This window comes from Panthera pardus, unplaced genomic scaffold, assembly GCF_024362965.1.
Source record: "Panthera pardus isolate Hobbes unplaced genomic scaffold, ASM2436296v1 HiC_scaffold_17, whole genome shotgun sequence".
NCBI classification, from domain to species: domain Eukaryota; kingdom Metazoa; phylum Chordata; class Mammalia; order Carnivora; family Felidae; genus Panthera; species Panthera pardus.
The window spans coordinates 140,618,616-140,639,652 of record NW_026526732.1 but is presented as its reverse complement, the minus strand read 5'-3'; the positions used below and the strand labels follow the sequence as shown (position 1 = coordinate 140,639,652).

Here is a 21,037-nt window from a genome sequence, read left to right as displayed (position 1 = left end):
CAAAGACCACAGTAATCAAGCACGTTTTTAAGAATAATTGTCATTAGAAGAGCCACAGAAAAACAATCACCACAGGCTGTGTATAGTTAATAAACAACGAAGAAAGGAGGACACCTTGTAAAAATGCAGTGTGGCAGGTCGGGTTTGTGGGGGCACAGATTCTGAGGTGGAGGTTAGCACGGGAGGCCTAACATGCCCGGGGACCAAGCCGGGAAGAGAAGGACAGGTCAACAGGAAGCTCAGGCCTGCAGAGATCTGAAGACGGGATGCTCTCCAGGGTGGCAAGGAGATGCCAGGGCTTTGGAGCCTGCGACAGCCGGTCAGGGGTGACGGGCCACCCTGGGAGGGGGACTGCCCTTGGTGAGGCCTCTCTCTGCAGCTGAGGCAGCCCCCTGAGGGGAGGGGCGGGCAGAGGAGGCCTTCCGCTCTCCCTATTCCCAGCCCTGGGGTAACAAGTCCATCAGCCTGAAGGAGGACGATACACCGACTCAGTTTGATGCAGACTGAGAAACCTTTTGCAGCCATCTGGGAGGACCGTGAACTTGAGGCTTGCTTGCTGGACTTCCAGCGGGAGAGCGTGTGTCCCACGGTGACAGATGTGTCTTCTATGTTCCGCAGAGCAGACATCCCCCCAAGCTGGGTTTTCTTTACGTGTCCCGGCCCTTGGTCACGGCAAGAAGCCCTCCACGGGCGTGTCCTGTCATCATAGTCGATTGCTCAGGAAGCTTTGTTGCCTTAGCCACTAACAACAGCAGCAGCCTGTGTGATACCCACCCCCACCCCACTCCCCCACCATGCACCCCCTGCCCAGGATGTCCTGAGGATCTGGATCCTCCTGCAGCTCCAGGGGAAAAAGGGTAAGGACAAGGAGAAAAATGAAAGGCTGGGGCTTTCAGGAAAATGTCCCAGAGCACTGAAGGTCCAAAGAGGCCACCCAGGCCCCAGCGGGGCTGGAGACCCGGGGCGGGGGCTCTGTATTCCTTTCCCAGTACCCTGTATCCTTCCTGGGGAGTTCACGTGGGAGCAGGCTCCAAGGGTGGGCACCTGGTACAGGCTCACCCAATTCCGGGAGCCCCTCATCCTCGGCAAACAGGGATGGGGGGGTCCCCTAACAGCTACCCTGACATCAGGGCACAGCCGAAGGCCTCTGCCTAGGTCCAGCACCCACCGCCTGAGGCCTGCCTGTGTGTCCCTCTGCCCTCCCTAGCCCCTTTCAATTTAGGGCACAACAGAGAAATAGGGCCCAGAGGGCTTTCGTGTGGACAAACCATACTCTAGAGCTGGAGAAGAGCTTGGGGACGAGCAATCAGGAGGCATTTACTCGGTGGTAAGAGGTTCCTGTCACTCTACTTGATCCTTGAAAGCAGTCTTGGGAGGTAGAGTTAGTGTCCTCTTTCACAACAGAGGACAATGAGGTCCGATAGGGTTAGTTACTTGCACAGGGTCACACAGTGACAGGGAGCATCCCTCAGTCCCCGTCCTGAGCCCTCTGCGGCTCTCCCACAGGCGGGGCTGTAAGTGTGCTGTTGCAGGATCTTGAATGGAGTGGGGCTCTGGGGGAGCTGTGTTCCCCAGGGAAATGAACCCCCTCCTAGTTGCACACCAAGGTCGTGGGCACGCCCTCCTGGTAGAGAGGACCGATATCACTCTGGGTGCGCGCGTGTGTGTACGTCCTGACACCGGGCTTGTGGGTTCGTCAATCTGAGTCCCTCCTCTAGTGCCCCCTTCTGGACGCAGGAAAGAGATGCCTCTTCCCTGCGGTCCTCCAGGATTACCTTCTGTCCCTTCCTGTCTCCCCACCTCCATTCTGGAGTGGCCCCCCAGCCACCCATCGAGGCCCTGGCTGTGTCACTCTCTTGACAATGACATCTGCTGTCCTTCCTGGGACGGCCCTGCTCCAGGGGGAGAGTGCAAATGCCACATTGATCCCTAGGTGCTTATTCCGGTTGCTCCAGACTAGTAGGGCCCCTGCTCCAGGGGAGGAATCCAGCCCATACTCTCCAGCCTTCACGGCAGGCGAGGCCAAGTCTGAGCGGAGGCCAGTGAAGCAGAGGTCAGACTCCCTGCCCTCCTCCAGCCCCAGGCGTTCCTCCAGGCTGTGCTCAGCTCCAAGCTGTCCTTGCTGGGTCCCACGTGGCTCCTCTCTTCCCAGGGGACAATGAGTCCTTGGGGCCGGTGGGCGATCCACCCTTTTCTGAGCCACGGCCTCCCCTGCGGTGGACTTTGGAGGGCCCTCTGCCTTCTGTGAGAGCTCAGGCACGCAGCTGGGAACCGAGGGGAAGAGCCCTGAGTACAGCCCCCGTCCGGGGACAGGCTGGTCCTGCAGCCAAGGGGCTCTGGGCGGCCTGGTCACAACTGTCCCTAGAGGGCCTGCCAATGGGTGACAGGCCGCAGTGGGTTGGTGGCCTCTGCTGGCTGGCTCCCAGGACTTCAGGGACAGGCACTGCGGTCAAGGCAGGGCACATCCAGAGGCCCATCAGAGGGCGCGGGGCCCCAAGGGTGGGGGGCTTAGGCCGCTCTGGGGTCCCCTGCTGCCAAACCCCTGTGGATCTCCAACTCTTGGTCACTGTTCCTTCTTCTCCTCCAGGGCGGGGCCCCTGAGACACCGGCTGCCTCTGAGACTCTCTCCTCCCCAAGCACGTGGGGAAGCTTGAGGGGAGCAGAAGGCGGCTGAAGGCACAGGGTTCAGGATGGGGAGAGAGCAGCGGCCCACCCGTCTGCTCCCCTCTGCTGCATCCAAGGGGCTCCTGAGCTCTCTACAAGGCTTCTCTACCACCCAGCGGGGGCCTGGGACTCAGGGTCCCCTCGGTGGCTTGCCCTGCGGTTTTCGGCCTGGTGCCCTCCATTCTGAGCGTTCTCAGGTTCTTGGCAGCCCAAGGGGTCTGAGCGGGCCAAGAGCAGCCTCTGGTTCTGCGGGGGGCAGGGTGGGGGGCCTGAGTCCAGCATCGGTCTGGCTCCAGTTCACACAGGTCCCCATCTTAATCCTCCCCTGGCCTCTTGGGCCCCTCCAGGAACAGCTTTCCTACTCCACAGTTAAGTGGCCTTGGACCAAGCAGGCTTCCACGGAGGCTCCGGGCTTCCAAGTGGGTCCCTCCAGGCTCTAGCAGGATTGTTGCACACCCTGTAGCCTGGAAGGACAAGGACAGAGATGAAGGGCAGGGCTCCGGTGCTCCCCTCCCCCTACCCTCCTGGGCCAGTCCATCCCTCCTTCTGGCTCTGACCTCCACTTTCTGCTGGGTCGGCCCCGGGAAGGTCATGCGGCACCCTTCCTGTTCACCCACCCTCCTCCCTCCCCTGGGCACCAAGCAGTCCTTCTGGCCGACAAAGGTGAGGACACACCGCCTGGGAATGGAGTGCAGGCGGGCGCTTTGGAAAGCGTGTCAAGCCCCAGTGCTCTGCCCTCAGGAGGCTGGGAGGGTGGGCTGTACTCACTCCCCATGTGTCTCTTCTTCCAGAACCCATAGACCACGATCAACATCACAGGCACTGGGAGGAAGGTCAGCACCCCCAGGAGCACAATGGGATACGAATCCTGGTGCCTGAAGGGACAGGACGGAGCGGGGAGGAGGTGAGCACCCGGCTCCCTCCTCCCAGACCCATGTCTTCCTGCATGCGGCAGGAGAGGAGCCAGACCTGGAGAAATCCTGACAGGTCTTGGCCGGGGTGATGGCCTCCCTTCCTTGGGAACCCAGCTGTGGCAGGAGGAAGTGAGGAGCTTGGGGGTCAGGGGAAGAGTCCCAGGTGGAGGGGAGCATCTCCTCCACTGTTTCCCCAAACCCGCTCACTGCTGAGGACGAGGACTCTTAAGGGACCCCCATTTGTGACAGAGGAGACTGAGAGTTTTGCTGTCCTCACAGTGGGAGCCTCTCGTGGTGGCCCTTCCTTCTTCTGTCCTCTGCAGCTGATGCGGGAGGGGCACAGCCTGTAACCCCTTGCCTGTATCACTCCGTGTACACTAGCCCTCGGCACCTCCATTCAAATATTTTTTGGCCTGAGGACTTTCTCTTGTTACTGGAGCCCTCTCTGCCACCCAGGACAGGCAGCCCTCTACCAATGGCCAGTGGGAGTAGGTGTATTAATACCACAGCTCTCTTGCCCTTCAGGTGGGCGTCTGACACAGGGCCCCAGAGCCCACCCCATGGGCTGAGCTCCGCTGCCCACAGTGGTGGTGGCTTGATTAGGTTCTCTACTGGCTCCCTGTCTCATTTCCCCGTGCTCTTTCCAGCATTCCTGGTCCCAGAGGTGGCTTCCGGGGGAACCCAATTTAAAGCATCCCCCATTTCCCACTTCCTACTCCCGAGGCCCATCCTTGTCCTGCCCCTACCTTCTCCTCTTCAACCACAGACTCTTAGGCTGACCCCTCCTCACCCTCACTTCCCACTGCCAGCCCGTATGGATGGCACCACTCCTTCCCAGCTTCTGGCGTCCTACCCACCCGCCATTCAGCAGCAGGCCAGACGGGCCTCCTGAAAGGGAAGGTCGGCTCTAAGTGGAGGCCCCAAGAATGGCCGCAATATCCGGTCAAACGTCATTCAGCCCCACGACCCCCGGGTACCTGTCAGGGGATAATTTGTTGATGAGAGACCCACTGGTATGGCACATTCCCGTGGTGGGTGATCTGGCACGCGGGGGCCCAGCCCTGGTAGACACAGACACTGGGCCGGCAGAGGAGGCTCCGGCATCACTGGGGGGCACAGTCACAGTCTGGGACCCCACGGTCCTCCCGGGCCCCATGGTAGAGGAGCCAGCGCTGGTGAAGCTGTAGCCTGTCATGGAGGGCAGTCTGATGGACCCTGAGGCAGCGGAGGGCACGAGTCTGGTCATGGTGAAGAGACCAGGTGTGAGCACTGTCACACTGGTGGTGAAAGGGGCATTGGGGCCTGACGTGGGGGCTGGGCCCTCGGTGACGACAATTCCACTCTGGAGGATACTGGCCAGCTGTGGAAGAGGAGTGCTTCTCTTGATGGTGGAGGCTAAGGGGACAGAGAGGGAGGAACGTTAGATCAGGAGTGGGTCTCGCTGATGGGAGCGGATCCCTGTCTCCCCTCCTGGGTCTTGTACCCAGGGCTCTGCTCTGCTGAGTGACCAGCTGTTGGTCAGGGAGAAGGAAGAGACTTTCTGTTTCTTTAGCCTGCCCTGTCGGGCCACCTGGGCCCAGAGGACACTATCCTCCCCGCCCCCATCTCTCCAGTCACTTCCAGACCCTCCTCATTCCTGTGGGCCAAAGAGACTTCTTCACTATGATGTTGAACAGGGACTTTTCCAGGTGCTCCATAGTTGGCAAGTAGGGCCCAGAGACTGAAGACAGGGAAGCAACTGGGCATCAGTTCGGCGTCAGATTCTTGATTTTGGCTCAGGTCATGATCTCACAGATTTGTGAGTTCAAGCCCCGTGTCGGGCTCTGCGCTGGCAAAGTGGAACCTACTTGGAATTCTCTCTCTCCCTCTCTCTCTCTCTCTCTCTCTGCCCCTCCCCCACTGGCACAGTCTCTGTCTCTCTCAAAATAAGCAAACAAACTTAAAAAACAAAACACAGGGAAGCACTAAAGGCCCAAATTCCACAGAACACCTCAAGCAGCAGAGTCAGATGCCCTTCTCAGGGGCTTACAAAGAGACACCTGCTACCCTCACCCATCACCTTAGCCTTTTACATCCCATTTTCGAGAAGGGTGGCGATTGGATGGTAGAAGAGGAGGGGGTTGCAGGAGGCTCCAGGTCCCATCTGGGGCAATGTGGAAACTATATCCTCAGAGAACAAGGGAACTGGAGAGAAACAGTGGGGGAGAGAGAGGGCTGCCATGGGCTGTCACATGACATGACTGTGCATCACACGGACACATTCCAAAGGGCCAAATGGCCACCATGGAAGGTGCCCATCTTTCTGGGCAAGGGACCCCCGAACAAGCAACATTGGTGAGAGTGGGGATAGGGGAAGAGGCTGACCTGGAGCCAGATCTCCACCATCACCCTACGCAGCAGTGGGGACACCCCCAAAGACCCTCCAGAGAACTCATGCATAGGTGCCTTGGGAGGGCCAGCATCTGGACACCCACCTCACAGAGGATCCCAAAGGGCTGGGTACAAAAGAGTGACATCCGACACGGAGAGAGAACTCCTACAGCAGGCAGTGAAGACACACTACCACTCCCCTGCCTCCGCCCCTGCCTCGGTGCACCAGGGGGTTGGCAGGGGATGGCAGGGAGAGCGGACTGCCAAGAACCCCACCTTCCCTACCTGCCGAGATGAAGGAGAGGGAGTTAGGCAGCAGGCTACCCCCTTCCCCACTCCAGGTGGCTTGGTCTTCAGGAAGGAGTGGAGGGGCATATATTGCTAGAAGATTAGAGTTTTTAAACGGGCTGTGGATTTTTCTGTTTTCCTGATAACTGAAAAGGTCTGCAAAGTCGGAATCTCCCCAAATGGCCTTTAAGAGGTGGAACGTGAGATCTGACAAGGGGAGGGGGTGCGCAAAGAGAAAAGTGAAACCATTCCGTGTTTGTATCCCTACAAAGGCAGACTTCACTACACTGGTTTCCACTCTTCCCTGGGTCTGAAGCAGAACTGGAGAGGGGGGATCGAGATTTGGCTCCACATTTCAGAGACAGTAGTTGCCCGGGCTCAGTCCCACAGAAAAGGGAGATACAGAGGGATCAGGAGAATGCGGAAGGGTGGATAACAAATTTCGTCATCACTGGCTGCTTTTTTTTCAGATTTTCTTGCTGGTTCCTCGCCGTTTCCTATCGTATAAATTTCGGGGGGGGGGTACCTCGGGGCTTGGCCCTAACTCTCCTTTTCCACACTCAAGGGAGAGCTTTTACATTCCCTTGATTTTTTTTTTAATTTTTTTTAACGTTTATTCATTTTTGAGAGACAGAGAGAGACAGGGCATGAGTGGGGAAGGGGCAGAGAGAGAGGGAGACACAGAATCCGAAGCAGCCTCCAGGCTCCGAGCTGTCAGCACAGAGCCCGACGTGGGGCTCGAACTCACGAACTGCAAAATCATGACCTGAGCCGAAGTTGGACGCTCAACTGACCGAGCCACCCGGGAGGCCCCTACATTCCCTTGATTTTTTTTACAGCTTCATTGTGACACCAGTCACATCCCACATACTGTGCCCATTTACAGCACCAAATTCAATGGTCTTTAGTATATTCAGAGTCCCGCAACCACCACCACAGCCAGTGTTAGAATATTTGCATCATCTCCTCACCCTTTAGCTGTGACTCCTCTACCTCCTCCTTTTGTCCCCCCCCCACCCTAAACAACCACCAATCTGCTTTCTGTCTGTATGGATTTCTCGAATCCCCTAGACTTTAAACTATCTTCACAGAGATACTTCCGAGTATATCCCCAGCTCTGACCTCTCACCTGAGCTCCAGGCTGCACATCTACTGCCCATTTGGGGCTCCAGGAGGCATCTCAAACTTAACAGGACAAAATATAGCTCTTGGTATTTCTCCTCCAAACCAGCTCCTCTCCAGATTCACCCTACTCAATAAATGGTACCGTCATGCACCTCGCTGATGGAACAGAAAGCCTTAGGGTCACTCCTGATTCGTCCCTTTCGCTCACCTCCCACACGAGCAGATCCCGTCTTGCCTCCAGAGTGTATAGGGCGGGGGGCAGGAGGTCTGAACATCATAGATTTGAGCCCCTCCACTTCTCCCCGCCTCCAGGGCCCACGTCCTACTCTAAGACACTGTCATTCTCAGCCAGAACACCCAACAGCGGTCTCTGTGCCCATCTCTTACCCTCTTCCACAATCCATCCTCCACAAAACAGCCATTAGGCTCTTAAAGACAAGCCACAACACACCCCTCTAAATTCTCCAATAGCTTCCTATTGTACTTGGAATAAAACTCAAACTCCACATCAGAGACTTTAGAGCTGCTGTTTGACTCTCCAGCCTCATCTCCTGCCACTCTGCCCCACACTCAATATGGACCAGCCACACAGGCCTGCCTTATACAGGCCCAGCTCCTTGTCACCTCAGGGCCTTTGCACATGCACCTAGAATACCCTCTGAAGGACCCATATTTCAACAGGGCTAAAAAGCTCTCATCACGCTGGGCTCTGCTTGATGTCATCTGCTCAGGAGAGTCCTCTCTGGTCTCCAGCACCTCAATGGCTCCCTCCGCCACTGAATTACTGAATAAAACACTGACCTGCTTTATTTTCTTAAGAACGTTTATGGTTACCTACAATTATTTGTCTGATGATGTGCGACTGCCTGTCATCTCTCCTAGGGCAGGGCTGTGTCTGCTTTTGCTCACCCCTCTATCCTCAGAGCCTAGAACAGTCCCTGGCACATAGCTAGGGACACAGTGAATATATATTTAACAGAAGATGGAATAAAAACAAAGCACACAGCACCCTAAGTATGAATCCTGTCTCTGTCACCTGCTAGCTCTGTGACCCTGGACAAGGTGAGATCCACAGAGGGTTTTTTATTTATTTATTTTTTTAATTTTTTTTTTAACGTTTATTTATTTTTGAGACAGACAGAGACAGAGCATGAATGGGGGAGGAGCAGAGAGAGAGGGAGACACATAATCGGAAGCAGGCTCCAGGCTCTGGGCCATCAGCCCAGAGCCCGACGCGGGGCTCGAACTCATGGACTGTGAGATCGTGACCTGAGCTGAAGTCGGACACTCAACCGACTGAGCCACCCAGGCACCCCCACAGAGGGCTTTTTAGATCTCATTTTCTTCATCGGTAAAATGGGGACAATAACGCCCATGAAGATGTCAGTAAAAATTGCGAAAACCCTGCGGCACCCCAGGCCCACAGATGGATTATTATTCTTACTATATCTGCTGCGAACGGAGACTGGGGCAGGGAGGACACCCTCTCCCCTCCCGTGCCCTGGCGGGCCAGCTCACCTGGAGACACCTCCAGAAGGAAGCCCGTCAGAGGGTACAGGGTCCCCGAGCTGTTGCGCATGCACCAGTACCGGCCCGAGTCCTGGCGCTTGAGGGCCGCCATGGTGATCTTGACTACCTTGGCCTTCGCGTCATCCTGCAGCAGGTAGCGTGGCCCCTGCGTCCAGACCCTGGTGAATCCAGGCTCGCACTTCTTCCTCCTGATTTTGCACCATACCTTGCCCTCCACGTGGTTTTTGCGGCTCTTGTAGGAGCACTGCACAGACAGAGTCTCCCCTTCAAGGTGCTGCACTTTAGTGTACACGTTCTCGGCGGGGACACCTGGGGAAACACTACTGGTGAGTGAGGTCTGGCCAGAGGCGGGGAAGGAGGCCTCTTGAAGGTCGAGGTGAAGAGAGAGGAGGTGGATATTGCCTGGAACTCACAGTTGTGGGGAGAGACACAGTCCTACGCTGAAAGAGCTCCCCCGGTCAGAAAGGGGAGATGTACGAGTATGGCCAACAGCTAGCTCCCAGTCTGAGAGGCGAGACACAAGCCACTCCCTCACGGAGCTTCCAGTCAGTTGGAGTAGACATTAGCCCTGCCCTCTGGGAGTTCCCAAACTGAGGAGGAAGACAATAGTCGTGGGCCCCTGGGGAGTCCTAGAATGGTGCAAAAGATATAGGACTAGCCCTCAGGGAAGTCCCAGTCTGATGGTGGGGACACAGGCAAAGCCCTTAGGGAGCCCCAGACTAATGGAAGAAACTCAGCCCTTACACTCAGGGAGCTCCAACTGACACAGCCCCTTTCTTCATGGTATTTTCTAGCCCAAAGGGAAGGTAACAACCCCATTTGCAGGGTCTTGTGGGAAAGACCCACGTCTTTGAGACAGAGGCACTGACACAGGTGCACAGCGAGACAGATGCACAGATGCAAACAGAAGTCACTAAGTTATAAAATTCCAGAACACAAGCAACTCAAGTAGATAAGAAAGTCCTGCATTTGAAAAAATTCAGAGTAAAAATGATTCACCAAGAAGTTCGTTTTAGTTATCCTCTAAATAGCAAGTTGTCTTAGTTCCTTTCACATGGTATTTCATTTTAAAACGTTCTAGTTGCATAAAATCCATAGATTACAAATGCCCAAACATGCATCTCAATTCTCAGTGGGGTGTAAACCAAAGAATTCACTGTTCGTCTACAGCATGTTACAGTCTCGGCCTAGAAACAAGATGTGGTCCGTGCATTTCACAATCCACAGCCTGGCAGGAAGAGAGTGGAACTAGAAGTGGGGGTGGGCAATCAGGGGACAGGGAGAGAGAGAAAGCTGTGGTGCGCTCCCTCCACCCCTCTGCCTAAGGTAAGCTCAGTACTTACTCCTTTCACACCCCCAGAGCCTTTTGCACACATACACACGTCTCTCCCCAGCAGGACAGAGTAGAGAGCACACATTTTAGAGTCTAAAAATATATGGGTGGGCGCTTGGGCGGCTCAGTAAGTTAAGCGTCCGACTCTAGATTTCGGCTCAGGTCATGATCTCAGGGTTCGTGGGATCGAACCCCTTGTGGGGCTCTGTGCGGACAGCGTGGAGCCTGCTTGGGATCCTCTCTCTCCCTCTCTCTCTGCCCCTTCCCCCTCTCTCTCTCTCTCTTAAAATAAAATAATAATAATAAAATATAAGAATAAAAAAATATGGGTTAAAACCCTGGTTCTACCATTGATAGTGCCTGGAACGTAGCCAGTGCATCACGTGCTTCCGTTTCTAAAATGCAGGTCTCTCCAGACTTCTCCAGTAGAGCCCAGAGCTGTGATAGCCAAGGACCCGGCACAGGATTTGAGACATCTGCCTGTTTCCAACCCAGCTACAGGAGAGCTGAGGCTCAGGGTAAGGTAACACCCTCTCTAAGCATCACTTTGCCCTGCACAAAGTGAAAGGAAGGACCAAACTAAATTATTTGGGGAGAGGGAGGTTTGGGGGACCCCAAGATTGCTCCGCACAGGAGCAGAAGGAGGAGGCTCCCTAGGGGAGGTGCATGGGTGGGGTGCCCTTGGAAGGGGTCTCCAAGGTGCTGGAGCCCATTTGAGCCCACCTTCCACCCCTCCCACAGGCAGTCACCAGAACTGAACAGGAAATGGTAACTTGGTTGCCATGGCAATAAGGGAGGCAGGAATGGGTGAGGCCCCCTCAAGGAGCATTTTGTGGGGTGGGCGAGGCCTTCAGAAATCGCTTCCGCTCAGGACAGGGGGATGGGGACAGGGGGTAGTGGCACAAACAACTGAGGGAGTTAAAGCACACACACGTGGTGCAATGATTCTTGTAAGAACCAAACAGCCCTTTCCCAACAAGGGAGGGAGGCTTTCTGTGTGAGGAAACTGAGTGTCCACAGTCAGAGGTCCTGAGCAGGCCTGGCAGATGAAGGGGCCCAACCAGAGAGGGTCTGGAGCTTTATCTTAGTTTGTGAGGCCTGTGGTAGCTTTGCCTGGGGCCAAATATAGGGATGCAACCTTCTCACTGTTCTCTGGTCAGGAGCCTCTAGGCCAGCCCCATCCTTCTCCTCCTCCAACCCCACAAAGCATGAAAGCGGGGAGGGTCTAGGAAAAGGCCACTCTCTCCCCGCCCCGCCCCCACCCCCACCCCCAAGCCAGCTCTCCTGCCCTCTGGTTCTCTCACCTGAGACAGGGCCCTGGAGCCACAGTAGCAGCAGCAGCAGCAGCAGGAATGCGGGAGCCATGGCTCCATCCAGTTGGGGACAGTCACAGGCCAATAGGGGGCCAGGGACACCCCCGCTCCAGGGTTAGGGCTCCAGGCCGCTGCAGGACGTGCCACTTAGGTCTGCCAGGGAAGGACCTGGCGTTCTGAAAGCGCAGTTGCCCATTTAGGGAAGTGAGGAAGTTGTAGGACCCACTGTGATCGGCAGACCGTGGGGCCCCGCAGAGTCTACTGAGGGCGAGGGCGGCGCTGGTTGCTGTTTACGCCCTCTTCTCCGAAACTTTGGGCAGGTGTGGCTGCTCCACCCAGTCTGGGCCCACCCCATCCCCCCAGCCCGGGAAGGCTCTCGGGGTCAGAAGACTCCCCACCGTCTCCAACCCCCTCCCGGAAACTGGCTGACGGGGGTGCCCCCTAGTCTGAAGCAGGGGATCCGTCGAGGGGGCTGGGGTGAGTTTTCTGGACCCTGAGCTACAGACTCCCTGGGATTCCCTGGGCTTAGAGACCCAGGGGCAGGGGCTTGGGGCTAGGGCAGGGCACCTTGGTTCCTAAACACACACACACACACACACAGTTTTCTCCAAAACACATTCACAAGGAGATTCGTGTAAACTCACACTCATTCACGCAAGCCCTCTCATAAAGCGTTTCTGGCGGTGCCCTGCCCCTCCCCCTCTCTTCCAGGTTCCTGGCTGGTCAGAACAGTCCTTCTCGCTCACACTTGCGAAGAACCCCTTACGTGCTCACAGGCGATCTTACTTCTGTCACGGTTAGAGTGACAGGGGGAAAAGATGCAAATTGTACAGTGCAGTTTGGACTCAGGGAGGCGCTTCTGTGCTGTCACAGGTGGGGGCGCGCACACACACACACACACACACACACACACACACACACAAGCTGTCTCTCCTTTTGACTACACGCATGTCTCCTAACCTTTATCCCTTTCTCCAGCTCTCCTACCATCCGGTCTAACCGCCCACCAGCTTTCCCGACGCCCCCTCCCTCCCGCAGGCTCCCCTCCCCCGCCTCTCCAGAAACCACGCCCCCAGACCCTGGGTTCTGCCCGGGCCCCCCGCAGGCACGCGCATGCCCACTCGACTTCCTCTCCCTCAACCCTATCTGGCCCAGACAGCCGCCAGGCTGCAGCCGAAATGACCCAGCATTTGGCCCAGGACCCCACCCTTCACTCAGTCCCGAGCGCTAAGAATCAGGAGGACAGCCTTCTGACATCCAGGAGCTGTGTCATCCGCTGCTTTGGGGGTGAGGGGACCTACACGATAGTGTGTGCTCCCCCTACTCACCCATGCCAACTTTCTTCTCCTTGGACGGGACTCAGTAACACGTCTTAAACTGAGCTTGAACTCCCAAATCCCAGACCAAGGACGTTTGATTTTTGCTGACTCCAAACTTTAAGTCTCTTCACTTACTCTCCGTTCATTCATTCGTTCGTTCGTCTCTACAATCTTACACGCCACGCAAGGCGCCTGGCATTTGGGGTATAGGAATGAGTACACTTGTCACTCCAGACCTCTCAGCTCGCACTAGACGTGTTACACTTTCCTTATTCGCCCTTCCTTTTTAATACTTCTTCTCAGTCCTCAGATCCCGGCGTTCAAAGGCTATCTGCCCTTCCAGCACATGGTGTCTTCCTTCCTTCCTTCCCTCCAGCTCAGCACGAAGTGGTTTCAGGAGTAGGGGGGTCCTAGTTATCTCTCGCGGGGACGTGTTGCCTGGAATCACAGTGATATTCATCTGCAGGGGTTTTTTTTTCTATTAACTTAATCACAGTGGTTAATCACAGAATCCATTAACTTAGTGATTTTATTTTTTCACATAGATGTCTTGAATCTGCCTGGAGTCCATCTTTGTATTTAGTGTTAGGCAGGGATCCAGTGCTTTGGGCTGCATGGACTCGGCCAGTTTTCTCAAGGATGTCTACCAAATAATGGGCCCTTCGCCCCATCGATTCATGGTGCTTCCTTATAAGGTATGTTCCCGTGTATATATGGAGCTGTCTGGAAGTCTAGCCTGTGCCATTGTCCATTTGTCATTTCTTGCTGTTCCAGCACCTAATGTCAATTGTATTACTTAGTAGTAGGTCTTAATATTTGGTAGGATGAGTCCTATCTTTTTTTTTTTTTTTCCACAACGGACATAGCTATTTATGCGTCTTTATTTTTCCATATAATTTTACAGCAAGTTTATCAAGTTCTCTAAAAATTAAACTGGGATGTGGGGCGATCTGGCTGCGATATGTCACCCCACCGATCACCAGGTTTGATTCGGTTGATCTGGCTGGCTAGGCGGGTGTTCCCTTCCTCCCTGACTGCTCTGTGAGCAGTCCCTCCTGAAGCTGCTTGCTTGGTCAAAGAGGATGACTTTCACCAAAAGAGGAGGACAGAGGCCCGTTCTTCCCTCAAGGGCATAGAGTAGCTATGCTCCCCTGCTAGAGGCTCCAAACAAACTCTCAAGGTCTATTTGAAGGAGAATGTAGGGTGGTCAAGCTTCCAAGACTCCAGACACATCCAAATGAGGTGCATGTGTCAGTCTGCCTTTCTTTGAAAAAATAAAAAATAAAATAAAATAAAATAAAATAAAATAAAATAAAATAAAATATTAAACTGAAAGTGTGTTTCAGATTACAGTTAGAGACTTATAATTTGGGGGAATTTGACATCTTATAATATTATTGTCTCTTTCAAGATCATAGATCATTTGTATTTATTCAGATCAAAGTTAAATTAATTCTTCCTTAATACGTCATAGATTCTGTTGCTACAATGAATTGTATCTTATTTTGATTAGGTGTTCTAGCTGATTATTTCTAGTGTAGATAAACACTTTTGATTTTTGCCAGTTGATCCTATATCCGGGAAACCTTGCTAAGCTCGCTCATGAGATTGAATAGCTTTTGGATTCTACTCATTTTTTCTAAGTAGATGATGCCAGCATCTCAAATCATGACAGGTGTCCCTCTTCCTGGCTTCAGCCTTCCTTATGGCTTTGGCCAAGACCTCTAATACTACATGAGGCATTGGTGGTAGCTGTGGAAATCCTTGATTTGAATGTATACTTTCTTTACCTAGTTATATTTACTGTAGTCATTGCTATACAGTCTTGACCAAATTATTTCTTCCTATTTCTAGTTTATTAAGGTTTTTTTTAATAATAACAAATGTGTTGAACTATTCCGAATGCTTTTTCTGCATCAGTTTGCTTTCTTCTTGTAGTTTATTGATTTAGTTCATTTAGATTTCCTGAAGTTAAACAGTCCTTTTGGTTCTGAGATAAACCCCACATGATCATAGCATTCATTTTTTTTTTTTTTACCACACTGTTGACTTCAGTTAGCTAATATTTATTTTGGTTTTTACTCTATGTTCATCAGAGATATAAGCCTATAATTTGATTTTCTTGTTTTACCTTTTACTGGTTTCAAGATAAGATGACATTAGCTTCTTGAAATGAATGGGGTAGCTTTTGCTGCTTTTTTATTTTTTGCAAGCATCTTGTATAAAATATGAATCAAATGTTTCTTTTTTTAAAAGTTCTTTCTTTTTTTGTAAATGTTTATTAATTTGTTTTTGATAAAGAGAGAGAGAGAGGGAAGGGCAGAGAGAGGGAGAGAGGATCTGAAGCAGGCTCCACGCTCAGTGCAGAGCCCAACACAGGGCTCAATCCCACAACCCTGGGATCATGACCTGAGCTGAAATCAAGAATCAGACACTCGGGGCACCTGCATGGCTCAGTCGGTTGAGCATCTGACTTTAGCTCAAGTCACAATCTCACAGTTCGTGGGTTTGAGCCCCATGTCAGGCTTTGTGCTGACAGCTTGGAGCCTGCTTCGGATCCTCTCTCTGCCCTTCCCACCCCCCAAATAAATAAACATAAAAAAAAAAAGAATCAGACACTCAACCAACTGAGCCAGCCAGGCTCCCCACATGTGGCAAACTTTCTGAGGCCCAAAGTATTATACTGCCAAAGTCCCAAAGTATTATGTTCACATATTTGAGTGACAGTTTGGCTTGATATAAAATTCTAGGTATAAACTTCTTTTCTTCAGTCCTTTAATAATTTTACTCAACTGTCTTCTGGCATCCAGTGCTCCTCTTAAGAAGTCTAATGTAGATCTAATTCTCACTCTTTTGTCAGTGATCTGAAATTCTTTATAATTTACTCTTTGTCTTTGATGTTCTTACACAAGATGGGATGTTCTTTGATGGGTTTAGGGCTGTGTGTGTGTGCATGTGTTTCCTATTTGCCCCTCTTGGCAAATTTTGAGTCCTTTTGGTCTGAGATCTTTCTTTTTTCTATAATTCTGAGAGATTTATATTGACTTTTTCTTCAAATATTTCTTCCTTTCCATCCTTTTTCTTTCGCAGGGATTATTAGTAACCATATGTTGGATGTTTCATGTCTCTTCACTCCTCTTTGATTCTCTTTGATTCTTTAATCTCTTAATGCTTTACAGGAGCTTTCTGGGAGAATTCCTCGACTTTTCTTCCAGCTCATGCTCCAGCCACATCTGCTTTTTTTTTTAATTTTTAATTTTTAAAAAATTTTTTATTTTAGAGAGAGAGAGAGAGCACAAGCAGGGGAAAAGGGCAAAGGAAGAAAAAGATAGATTCTTTTTGTTTTAATATTTTTTATTTATTTTTGAGACAGAGAGAGACAGAGCATGAGCAGGAGAGGGACAGAGAGAGAGAGACACAGAATTGGAAGCAGGCTCCAGGTACTGAGCTGTCAGCACAGAGCCTGACGCGGGGCTTGAAGTCACAGACTGTCAGATCATGACCTGAGCTAAAGTCGGATGCTTAACTGACTGAGCCACCCAGGCGCCCCAAGAAAGATAGACTCTTAAGCAGACTCCATGCTCAGAACAGAGCCTGACACAGGATCGCTCCCACGACCCTGGGATCATGTCCTGAGCCCAAATCAAGAGTCAGATGCTCAACTGACTCAGCCACCCAGGTGCTCCTGCTCTTTATATATCACATATATTGTGGTCTTTATTTCAATCATAATATTTTTCACAACTATTATTTTAATTTAGCAGTGTTAATAGTTCTTGCTCTTGATTCATGTAATTTATGTCTTCCCTTACCCTTTTAGGCATACCACTAATATTTACCTAGAATTATTGTGCTGTCAATTGTCATAGTTCTCCTTCAGATGGTCTCTCTTGTTTAGTATGGTGTCACTCTTCAAGGTAGTAGTTCTCCTAAGACACCAAGTTGTTTTGACTTTTGAATTCAGATTCCTCTGGGGCGATCATATGCCCAGTCTGGTGATAGTAGAAGAATAGAAGGCTAAATCCTTCTACCTAGTAAACTTTAAAAGTGGGAGGGGGGGCCTGGGTGGCTCAGTCAGTTGAGCCTCTGACTTCAGCTCAGGTCATGATCTCATGGTTCGTGAGTTGGAGCCCCGAGTCGGGCTTTGTGCTGTCAGCACAGAGCCTGCTTTGGATCCTCTGTCCCTCTTTCTCTTTGCCCCTCTGCTGCTTGTGCTCTCTCTCTCTCTCTCTCTTTCTCTCTCTCTCTCATTCTCTCAAAAATAAACATTTTAAAAAGGTGAGATAGGTAAGCCCTAGAGCACAAGGGTACCCCTTATATACCCACATTGCTGCCATTCCCATCCTCTGTCCAGGGTTTCACCTTCAAACACTTTGGGAGATCCTCTTTAGTTTCTAACCCACCTGTCTTGGAGTTTGGAGAATGAAGGGGTTAGGGATCAAATGCCCATAGGCAGTTGATCATCTATCTTCATCAATACTCCACTGCTTTTGCTGGCCACTTGATCCCCTAGAGCACCTGTGACCTAGGCTTTTTCAGCCTGCTTCTACAATGAAGGGGAGGTTATGATGGTCTCAAAACTCATGACTGCAAGAGTCAAGAGCAGAAATCAAAAATTTCTTCTCACCTGTTTTTTTGCTATGTTTCTGGCTACCATCTGCCCATCTGTGGTCACTTTCTACACCTACCATTTGCATGCCAGTACAGCCTCTGGCTTCCACATTATGTGGGTTCCACTGATCTCATTCCAAAAATCCCATGTCTAACTGAATTTTCTATAGTGCTTTCAGAGTTAATGACCTGTATCCTCCTCCTTATTCCTCTCTCCCCAATTTTGAATCTGAGCTTTGGGGACTCCTCTGTAGCACCCTGTGCTTCAACCACCTTGGAAAGAATACTTGGGTCCCCTTTTCCTGACTCTGACACATGTGCATGAGCTATCTAGCCATCCCTTCCCAGGACCCTCCCTTCTGGTGTTGGTGAGACCCTTGCCTATCTGAGCTCAGAGCCATTGAGAGAGGGTGAGTAAGAGGTTCCCTCTGGAGAAGTGATCAGAACTAAGGAGGACACAAAGAAGGTAATTAATGCTCAGGGAACCAGAATAGAGAATACTATTGGCTTTCAAAAGCCTTGAGAGGAAATGGAAAGGGGACACAGCTAGCTCTTTAGGGTCCCTCAGGCCAAGGGTAACTGATGCCTAGGATCTTTGTAATCAGCTGAAGTCCAGACTGGCACTGGGCTCAAAAGGGAGCAGTTTCTCCCCTGAGCTGGTGGGAAACAAGGGGATAGGGCTAGGACACGACGGTATAGGGTCTTCCTGGATAGACTTGCCTCCTAGGACACCCAGCCAGCCCTCTGATCACAGAGCCACTCTGCTCCTGGCCCCAACCCTGACCTTCACGCCCTGCATCTCACCTGAGGCCAGGAGTACAACAGGACAGGTGGGCAGGAGCAGGTGTAGGGCTCCCCAAGCCATGCTACTCCAGTCTGTTTCTGAAGATGAGAGAAGGGGCGCCTCTGGGGAGAAGGAAGCATAACATAAGCCTGATTCTGCCCCAGCTTCCCAGCATCTCTGAGCCAGAAGAACCGAGAAAGACCAACACCTTGATTGGAGAAGTGAGTACCCTGACAGGTAGGCTTTGCGGGGAAAGGGGAGGGAGGAGCAACCAGGCCTGAGTAGGGGGCCACCACCTACAGGGTCTGTCTCTGGGCCTAGAGACCTCAGTCCTGTCTCAGTGGCTGTCTTTTGCCCAGCTTCTCCCCATGTCTGTCATGCCACACCTTCCACCCCATCACATTCCTCCACTGTTGCTGCAAAACGCTCTGAGAATGCCCAAGAAGAGAACCATAGTGAATGAAGAGGCCATTCCTCTATTCTTTCTCTCCATGCACTACTTGTAGGTGGTCAGGGGGCCATGGCATCCCCCTGGTACCCAGAGCAAGACAGGGACTCCATACCCAGGCATGGAGTCAATGATGTGTTTTCATCCTGGGGTTTCATCATTAGGATGGTCCCCGGGAAAGGTGGGGGCCAGGGCAGGAGAAGCACTGAGCATGGGTATCAGAGGGGAAGGCGGAAGGGATGGATCCAAGGAGGGGAGCTCAGCACCAGCTCCATCACTTCTCGTTCCCTCTAGGTGCTCCACCAACATTGTTTGGAACAAAACTTGAGTGGGTGAAAGATGAAAAATGTGTGTGTAAAACATGCAGAAGAAAAGACAGCCAACGTTGGAATGAACTGAGCAACGAGATAAATAAAGTGGTAAAGTGTAAAATAACTATCCGTGAGTCCATATTGATATAAATGAATGACTGAATAAATTTACAGATAAGTGAATTCCAAAGAAGACTTCCAAATAATTTATATAGATACTCTGTCCTCAAAGCTGGTGGGGGGGTGGGGGGGTGAGGGCGTAACCCCCACCCTTTGAGTGTGGGCTGTCTGTGGTGCCTTCCTTCCAAAAAGAACAGCGTGGAAAGAGGGAAAGAATAACTTCACAGTGGACAAACCTGGCAAGCACCATCTCAGCCCCATGATCGAGATTAAGACCAACCGTGATAATCACGTGGGTCGTAGGTACTGCCACCATGATCTGATGAGAATGGCATTTCCCTCTGTGGTATCCTCCCAAACCCCTAGCCCCATGAGAGAAAATATCAAACAAGTCTCAAATGAACAACAGGTATTTCTTAAGAACTTGGTTTGATTGAGGCACAAAGGACAGCAAACGCGGCCATGTAAGGGACGAGTTTATCTAAGGTCAGCACACCGACCATGTGTGGGGCCCAGGGTGTGCTGAACTCACATGGCTGGCTTTCCCAGTTGGTTATAACCTAGCTCTTCCTAGGTATGTTCAGTCTTCAGAGAGTCCTGTTCTGGTAAAACAGGATTGTCTCACCTCCCTGAAACGAGTGGACACCCTGGTCTGCTCAAGACCGCACATGTTCCTGGACCTCTCTGCCCTGGTCCTGCTGTGGAACTAGGCCCCAGAGAGCCCCCAGGAAAAGAGTAACAGCAGAGGCAGGAGGTGGGAAGTTGGAATCTCTGAAGAAAATGAGAAGGAGGCCTGGAGCCCAAGCTCTCACTGGCCCAGATCAGAGGGGACAAGATGGAGGAGATGTCTACAGCCACTTCCTGTCTGTGACCACATGCTCTCACCACGGAGCTAATGTGAGCGCTCAGCTACCCTTCATTAATTGGACTTCTAGACTCTGTTAGAGGCCTCAGCTTGCATTAAGACCCCACAGTCTGTGCCCACCCGTGTCTCTAGCCCCCAGTGTGTCTGGTCCCCCCATAGCCCTAGTCCTGACCGCCATGCTGGTCCTGCCTAAAACCGTGCTGAATCCCTCCCAAAGCTGCTCCCTAACTAGCCTCACAGGCGTCAGGCCCCAAGGGGGTCCTCTTGCAAGAAGTTGGTTCAGAGGACTCTGGCCTGCAGCCACCACCCCACTCCCTGTATGCAGTGTCTGGCTGCTTACAACGGTACCTGACCCTGTGCTGTGTTCTGTCACTGCCCTACTGTGGACACTCTTCGTTCCTCTCCAGGCAGACTGTGAGTCCCCTGAAGGCCAGGCAGCTTTTTTCATTTACTGCATGAGCCTTGATTTGCTCAATGCTGTGGCATCGTCCAGACATGCCCCTTGATCTGATGGGGAAGGGACCATGGAGCACATCTCCAGCCTCTTGCGGAGACTGAGCTGCAAAGCAGGTCAGTGACTTGTCCAAGGTCTCATGGAGATGTCCCAGCTGAGCTAGGGTGCATTTGAACCCTAGCCCCCAACACACACCCAGTGCTTTGCTCACTGATAAGCGGCCCTCATCCACCCTGGCTTCTGGCAGCGTGTCCCTGTCATCCCTCCTCCAAATGGGCTCTATTTGCCCTTGCAGACCCAAGGACAAGGCAGCATTGGGGAACACTCGGTGGGGAAAGAGGGGAAAGGATCGAGGCACCAAAATAATATGAGCTTATGCGCCCTTTCTTTGAGAAAAAGTGTGAGTCTCTTTTTACTGCTTTAATTGAATGGAAACTATAAACCAAACTACCCAGGTGTAAAAGTACCACGTGCTATAAAAGTTTTAATCCATGTTAATAAGAAGCTAAATTTATAACAAGGAACTGAAAGCTTTGTTAACCCACTGGTTCTGTTGAAGGAAAAAGCTTAAAAGCAGGGTTGTCTGAC

The 21,037-nt window shown here is 52.0% G+C and overlaps 1 protein-coding gene and 1 long non-coding RNA gene across 4 annotated transcripts; one reads left to right on the top strand and one right to left on the bottom strand.

The window, feature by feature from the left end:
* Window positions 1-20: 20 nt before the first annotated feature.
* Window positions 21-12,131, bottom strand: TREML2 (triggering receptor expressed on myeloid cells like 2). 2 transcript variants are annotated; one of them, XM_019457072.2, is made up of 5 exons: window positions 11,529-12,131; window positions 8,880-9,200; window positions 4,556-4,973; window positions 3,433-3,539; window positions 21-3,128 (listed from the first exon to the last, which is right to left on the bottom strand). In XM_019457072.2, the coding sequence occupies exons 1-5, from the start codon at window positions 11,587-11,589 to the stop codon at window positions 3,034-3,036; spliced, it is 1,002 nt and encodes a 333-aa protein (XP_019312617.2). In that variant the 5' UTR covers window positions 11,590-12,131; the 3' UTR covers window positions 21-3,033. The 2 variants fall into 2 exon arrangements, with proteins under 2 accessions (XP_019312617.2, XP_053761015.1); XM_053905040.1 differs by lacking the exon at window positions 3,433-3,539.
* On the top strand, window positions 10,671-19,193 carry LOC109271595 (uncharacterized). Of its 2 annotated transcripts, none has more exons than XR_002082031.2 (4): window positions 10,671-10,742; window positions 13,402-13,551; window positions 18,416-18,472; window positions 18,994-19,193. It is a non-coding gene; the product is annotated as an uncharacterized LOC109271595 (long non-coding RNA). The 2 variants fall into 2 exon arrangements; XR_002082030.2 differs by having other exon boundaries at window positions 18,416-18,488.
* Window positions 19,194-21,037: the final 1,844 nt, after the last annotated feature.

What these genes read in the sequence shown, in the direction of transcription:
- TREML2 (XM_019457072.2), bottom strand. Translation starts at nt 11,589, where the DNA reads ATGGCTCCCGCATTCCTGCTGCTGCTGCTGCTGCTACTGTGGCTCCAG. An exon ending in GCTCCAGGGCCCTGTCTCAG is followed by an intron (nt 9,201 to 11,528) that starts GTGAGAGAACCA and finishes GTGTTTCCCCAG; the next exon opens with GTGTCCCCGCCGAGAACGTG. An exon ending in AACAAATTATCCCCTGACAG is followed by an intron (nt 3,540 to 4,555) that starts GTACCCGGGGGT and finishes CTGTCCCTTCAG; the next exon opens with GCACCAGGATTCGTATCCCA.